The sequence below is a fragment of the Oncorhynchus keta genome, chromosome 14 (genome assembly GCF_023373465.1).
Source record: "Oncorhynchus keta strain PuntledgeMale-10-30-2019 chromosome 14, Oket_V2, whole genome shotgun sequence".
In the NCBI taxonomy this organism is placed as follows: Eukaryota; Metazoa; Chordata; class Actinopteri; order Salmoniformes; family Salmonidae; genus Oncorhynchus; species Oncorhynchus keta.
Window position 1 is genome coordinate 33,756,505 of NC_068434.1, and position 7,551 is coordinate 33,764,055.

Consider the following 7,551-nt stretch of genomic DNA (forward strand, 5'->3'; position numbering starts at 1 on the left):
CAAGTGGGCATGAGTATGTCTGCTGACTGTCTCTCCCCTGCTCTCTCTCTCATCTGTGGTGTGAAAGGATGCCATTGTCCTCACTCGGCTCATCCGCACCAAAATATTAACTCCTCTCCCCCTCATAACCCAAGCACATGTTCCACCAGCTAACCCCTGTCTGCCTGTTAGTCTGTCTGTCTCTAACGATGTCTCTCTCGTGCTCACACACACACACGTCTGTCTGGCAGCCAGGCCGCAATGTGGACCAGCCAGTGGGACTGGACGTTGAGAGGTAGAACACTGCTTTGCAGCCCAGGGGAAAACACTACACCCCACCTGAATGCAATTGGAAGCATCAAGTTCTAAATGGATAATAGATTGTGTATAAACGTGTAACGTCAGCATGTATCCATCTATGATAATACTTATCAAACAGCTGCACTGTTCCACATGAACAAATAACAAGGAGCAGTAGCTCCCCTGGCTGCCAACCACTTTGTAGAGGCAGGGGCTGAACTGACATTTCACCCTGGAGGAGTCCTTGAGAAATGTCACGAGATACCCACCTAACATTTTAGAGCCTGTGAGTGAGATAATTTGTGGAATTGGGAGGCAAACACGCCGACACAGATCAGTAAGGCAGCGTCCACCTTGAACACACACAGGAGAACAGGGTGTAGTGACATCAACATGTCAGGGAGATGTGTTTTTCAAAGAGGGCCCTTCACTACTGGCACAGTAATGTTTTTAACTCTGGGCGAGCATTTCTGTAGGTTAGGCCTACTTTCAACTACTCCATCGGTTGCTTTGGCACCATGGAACACAACATAAATTGTTTATCTTGCACAAGGGCAGGGGAGGTCTTGTTTTAGGACATTTGATTTCTCTCATAACTTGTTTTTGGTCAATATGGGTGAATGTATTGAAGATGAAAACTTGCTGCATCCTAGGCCTACTGCACACTTATGGAAATGTAATGTTATGAGGGGATTGTGTGCAGTCCTTTCCCAAACTACATTTTAGGTATATCAGAAAATCAATACACCTGTGATGTTACTTACCAACTCATCTAAGTTTCTCATGTCACACAGCACCCTCTGTTTCTGTTGCCAATGTGCATAAGAGGCAGGCTCGGGTTCATCAACCACACTCTCCTTGCGAACGAAAGCCCTGCTTATTGGAAGTAGGCTTGGACTGGGCTCCCCCTGGTTCTCCTGGTCCCGGATCTCCTCCTCGATCTCCTCCTCCAGCTGGATCAGCATCGGGGCCAGCATGCCGAACTTGGCCCCGCGCCGCGCCACCTCCAGCAGGCACAGCACAAAGTTCTTCTCGTTGCATTTCTCCACTATGTCGTTGGTTTCGAACATCAGAACATCCTTGATCCAGAGCTCCTGGCGACACCAGCCGATGAAATTGGACACGTTATCCCGAGCCAAAAACGACCCAGGGACCACGTTGCGCGACTGAAAAACCACATCCTTGGTTGGCATCCTCAATGACTGTGCAACCTTCGGGTACTCCATCTGGAAGTCCAGCGCTGCTCGATTCACATTGTTGGCATGCCGACAGAGGGCACAGCCAGTCTCCAGCCCTTCCATAAAGGTGTCTGCTGTTATATCCAGGTCATACAGTGTGTTAAACCACTCGGCCAAGTCCTCCTTCATGGCATACAGGTATTCCTCGCTGGACTTGAATGGCCGGATGCTTTTGGAAGCAGCAGACTGGATGTTACTCTGATCAGCCATATTGTCGTGATATGTATCAATGCAGGCTAGTCCTACTTAATAATTCCCGGTTGTCTCATTGCATAAGCGCTCCAAAACCATATGGAGCAGAGCAAAATAACCGCGTAGACGCACCCATGACAAGCAGGCATATGCGGTATCTCAATCGAGGTCCTTGAAGGAATACTTTGTATTGTTAAAACATATTGACATCATGCGAGGCAGCCGTGGCGCGTGGATGCGTTTTCCGGTTGTCTGTGTGGTTCCCATTTCCTTTAATGAGCGCATCTCTATTTCTCACGGAGTTCCAACTGCGGGTGAGGAAGAAAATGGTATGGTTAGCTACAGATGGATACACACCCAAAGCATAAATCCTCCAGGTATCCTTGACCTCCTATGTCTGTGAATATACAATGCGTCGCGATAATCATGTTGCTGGTTTGCATGGATGGTCCAAATCACGTCTTCGCAGTATCCCTCAATAGAATGACCCTCAGCACTGACCAGTGGCAGGCTTCACAGTTCACTTGCCGTGTAACAGTCTCCCTAGCTCCCATTTTGCACCGCCTCCTGTTCTGAACATGCTGAACTGCTCTAGTTTAGACAGGTTGAGCGATTCAGTGGCATATCCCATTATGAGGGATAAACGCCTGTACATGGGAGAAAAAAAGCGTAACCCGGTACTTACCGCCTGATAATTTAATATAGGGTTTATACTAGAGTGAAAAACTATCTATTCGTAATTAAACACGTATAGCAATTGCTAGAGAACAAACTGTTGACCCGCGAACCGAAAAAAAAACATGACAGCGCTAGAATAAATTAAAATGTGATAAACAGGTGGCTGGATTAGCCAAGCAGCCAGGGTTTTAAAATGCACATCATACACCGCCAAGAAAATACCATCATTCATCGATAGGATTTCAATTCGTGGTAATGACCGCACCGGGTGTGTGAATATGACCGATATGTTCTATATAACTAACAACTTTTCACAAAGCAATAATTAGCACATTTAATTCTTACCTACCTTTGAAAGTGGAATGTTTTGTCAAGAACGGACCGTTTTTCGATCAGGCTCATTCAGTAAAACAAATCGAAACCAGCCCCACGAACAAAAGCTGTAATAGACTACAATTTGAATGAGTTCAAAAGTGTAAGACACAAGTCGTTTTAAATCAACCATCGCTTGTAGGCTATTTTTTCATTGTCGTCATCAACGCCAAGTTACTTTCCTCCCAGGACACTGGGCAATAAAAAATGGGAGGCGAGTCCATTTCCTCGGGATTGAAAAAGCAGACAAAAACGTCAGGGAAACGTTATTAGCATGTCAACAGGCAGCCCACATGTTCGAAGTGGGTCAAATTCAAGCATAACCATTTTAACATAGGAAAAAGATGTCCAATTACTAATAGCTTATTGAAATCACTCCAAAGGAATCAAATAAATAGTACAATGTAACGATGCAGCATTGAGAGATAGCAACAGTTACACTACTTCAATTTGCAACAATGTAGGCTACGAATGTTGCATGTTGGGCTGTGATATATATGGATTACGGTAGCCGTTAGTCGAAAACAATTATATGTATGATTTTTTTCCTATGTGTACTGTGTATAATTGAAAACCGAATGTAAAATCGGTGAGGAGAACGAAGTGTTAGGGAACCAGAGAGGAAGAGGCTAAGCGAGAATGATAACTGGGCACAAAATCTGTCTTCTCCAGGAGGTGGCGTTTTTTTGGTCACCGAACGAGGAGTTTTTGTATGGAGGTCAATGAGAGTGTCTAATTTGGTTCACAAAACAGATTGCTTATTTGATCGAATAGATGTTTCGGATTGATTAGGTTGTTACGAGTTTACTGACTTAAATAGGACACGTGACATCCCGGCAACTTTGAAAAAAACACTTTAGGCCTATATCGGTTGTGCCAGTTGTCACTAGTTACCACAGCCACAAAGTCATAAACCCCGCTCATTTCTACAATTCATCTTCTTAAAATTTGATTTTAAATCTAACCTTACTACTAACCTTATGCCTAACCCTAAATTAAAAACAGAAAGCAAATGTTTGTTTTCATGAATGTTTACGATATAGCCAATTTTGACTTTGTGGCTGCGATGACTCCCAACCTGTTCTTGCCTCCTACCGACTGCCTTCCATTTTTGAATAAATGTATTTTAATTGTTAAGAGTGGCCACCAGAGTAGACCCGTTTTCCCAAAGGAATTTTAAGGTTACGTTCGTCGTTAGAACCTTCATAGGAACGTCGTTAAATATCCGAGCAATTTCCCAAAACCATCGTTACTAAACTTGCTATTCAAAACGGTCGTTATTTAACGACTGCACCAGACCACTCGTAGAACAGCTAAGTAGCCTACGTCGTTAATGATTCTTCGCCCTTCCGCGTCACTTTATACACAGAATATCTCCACTAAACACAAAATTACGGTGTGTCTTTCTGTGACCATTTCTTTGCTGACAAGCGAAGGGTATTCTTTTAATTAACCTAACAAACGAAGGATATATTTTTATTTAACTAGGCAAGTCAGTTAAAAAAAAATCTTATTTACAATGACGGCCAAGTCAGATAAGAACAAATTCTTATTTACAATGACGGGTTACCAGAAGTCAAAATGCCTCATACGGGGGCTGGGATTAAAACATAAAATATAGGACTAAACACACATCACGACAAGAGAGACACCACTACATAAAGAGAGACCTAAAACAACAACACAGCAACACAACATGGAAACAGCACAAAACCTGGTACAAACATTATTGGGCACAGACAACAGCACAAAACGCAAGAAGGAAGAGACAACAATAAATCACTTGAAGCAGCTACAACTGTCTGTAAGTGTCCATAATGAAGAGATGGAGATAAAACGGTCCAGTTTGAGTATTTTTTTGCAGCTCGTTCCAGTCACTAAAATAACAAGATGAATACAGTATACGCTACATAGACCTAAATATTTGAACGATATTGAACTCAATTTAATGGTAATAAAATTGTTTTACTTCGCTATTTGTCTCCTGTCGTCAGAAATGTTTGCCTCGATATAGCATATTTTATGATATTTAACATGTGCGCAATGATGTGCCTATTCTTGATTTAGTGCATTATTATTGGCTAAGCATTAGCCGCCTCAATATTTGTAGCCATAGGTGAAACAATACATGATCAAAAGTACATCTCATTCCAAAATCCTGGGCATTCATTTGCTGCTATAACACAGTCTCCACTCTTCTGTGAAGGATTTCCACTAGATGTTGGAATATTGCTGACGGGATTTACTTCCATTCAGCCACAAAGGCATTAGTGAGGTTGGGAACGGATGTTGGGCAATTAAGCCGGGCCATAGTCGGCATTCCAATTCATCCCGATGGGGTTGAGATCAGGGCTCTGTGCAGGCCAGTCAAGTTCTTCCACACCGACCTCAACAAACCATTTCTGTATGAACTTCGGTTTGCACACAGGGGCATTGCCATGCTGAAACAAGAAAGGGCCTTCCCCAAACTGTTGCCACAAAGTTGCAAGCACAGAGTAATCTATAATGTCATTGTATGCTGTAGCGTTAAGATGTCCCTTCTCTGGAACTAAGGGGCCGGGCCCGAACCATGAAAAACAGCTCCGGACCAATATTCCTCCTCCACCACCACCAAACTTTACAGTTGGCACTATGCATTGGGGCAGGTAGCGTTCTCCTGGCATCCGCCAAAGCCAGATTAGTCCATCAGACTGCCAGATATGGTGAAGTGTGATTCATCACTCCAGAGAACGCGTTTCCACTGCTCCAGAGTCCAATGGCGGTGAGCTTTACATTACTTCAGCCGATGCTTGCCATTGTGCATGGTGATCTTAGGCTTGTCTACGGCTGCTCGGCCATTTCATGAAGATCCCGATGAACAGTTATTGTGCTGACGTTGCTTCCAGAGGCTGTTTGGAACTCGGTAGTGAGTGTTGCAACCGAAGACAGATGATTTTTACACGCTACGTGCTTCAGCACTCGGCGGTCCCGTTCTGCGAGTTTGTGTGGCCTACCACTTCGTGGCTGAGCTGTTGTCGCTCCGAGACGTTTCCACTTCCCAATAACAACACTTACAATTGACTGTGGCAACTCTAGCAGGGCAGAAATTTGACTAACTGACTTGTTGGAAAGGTGGCATCCAATGACTGTGCCAAATTGAAAGTCACTGAGCTCTTCAGTAAGGCCATTCTATTGCCAATGTTTTTCTATGGAGATCGCATGGCTGTGTGCTCGATTTTATACACTTGTCAGCAACAGGTGTGGCTGAAATAGCCGAATCCACTCATTTGAAGGGGTGTCCACATACTTTTGTATATGTAGTGTAACTCTCTAGGTGCTGATCTTCTAATGTTATTATACTTTTTTGAAAGGCACAATTGGAAAGAGAGAAGGCTGATCCGAGAGCAGTGCTGCTTCTTTCGATCCTATCAGTATCGACACTTCTCAACGACTCACTTTGCGAACCTCTCTGCGTAGTGTTTTGGGATACGCGTGTTAACGTCTTCGGCCGTTGTTAAGAAAGTTGCATCGTTAAAACATCGTATGCCTAAATTCCAGCCCTAAAGGAAAACCGGGCACGGGTCAATATAATGGATCGTCTGTGGGGGAACTCTACTCTACCAGCAAGGTTGGGGAGTAACGGATTACATGTAAAGGATTACAAAAACGGTAACTGTAATCCGTTACATTAACAGCAAAAATATTGTAATCAGATTACCGATACTTTTGAAAAACTAGATTACTTCGAGGATTACTTTTAAATTCAGATGTTAGGGGAGAAAAATCTTTGACACTTCTGTTTTCTCAATGACATTCAAATTTTAAAAAGGCGAAAGTTTAAATTTGTTCCACCTGAGCGAGTCTGACCACAAATCAGAGACCACCACTATGATGACACACCAAATGTGTTTGATGGATCGCGGGAAAAGATCAGGAATAGGCTTTTGTTGGCTACAGTCCAAGTAATGTCTTCCAATGGTGCAACTGCTGTCGGCATCCAAATATTATGCCATTTGATTTAAGGCTTGGAGGTAAGGATGACAGTAGTGGTGTAGTCTACGGCGATACGGATATCACTTATTGATATCTACATAGCACATTGATGTGAATCACACTGCTTCTCTCTCATTTAGCTATTTGTACTTTACGGATTGTGGTTGTTGTGGTTGGCTGTTCAAAAATTCTAAATGTGTATTTGAACCTAATAATAGTTGAATTCAAGAAGTTCAAGCTGCCTATCAGTCAGTTTTTGAAACCAGTGGACAGCCAGTAAAAAAATGCGTTCTTGCAACAGCTGCGTAGTTCAGATCCAAGCCTATGGAATGAGAGTGGCTTTTATTGCTCAATCTAATTCATGCTGATTAAAAAATATATCCATAGGCCTAATGGACACATGCTCAAACTTGCTCCCTCTGATAGACTTAAAAGGGCAATCTGTAGTTGCTTCATTTTTGGGGGGATTTATAAATTATATATACAGTACCAGTCAAAAGTTTGGACACCTACTCATTCAAGGGTTTTTCTTTATTTTTACTATTTTCTACGTTGTAGAATAATAGTGAAGACATTAACTATGAAATAACACATAAGGAAGCATGTAGTAACCAAAAATGTTCTATATTCTTCAAGGTAACAACCCTTTGCCTTGATGACAGTTTTTGCACTCTTGGCAAAGCATGCCATTCCATGAGCACAGCATTTATTTTTCAACTTGAATCAATGAGCCCAATCAATCCTCCATGAGAACAAAATCATAAACAGAGTAGGGCTGGCTAATAAATCCTTTGTTTTGGGGTCATGCTCAGGTGAAATT

General features: G+C 42.8%; 1 protein-coding gene across 2 annotated transcripts in view; it reads right to left on the reverse strand.

Moving 5' to 3' along the window:
* The window catches only part of LOC118393260 (GAS2-like protein 2B), a 46,631-nt gene extending 40,336 nt beyond the window's left edge, over positions 1-6,295 (reverse strand). The window contains exons 1-2 of one of the 2 annotated variants that reach the window (XM_035785776.2): positions 2,737-6,295; positions 1,044-2,017 (exon numbers count right to left, since the gene is read on the reverse strand). In XM_035785776.2, the coding sequence (XP_035641669.1) occupies positions 1,044-1,727 (684 nt within the window). In that variant the 5' untranslated portion in view covers positions 1,728-2,017; positions 2,737-6,295. Of the gene's footprint in view, positions 1-1,043; positions 2,707-2,736 lie in introns of those variants that run through there. The other variant, XM_035785778.2, reaches the window with a different exon arrangement.
* Positions 6,296-7,551: the final 1,256 nt, after the last annotated feature.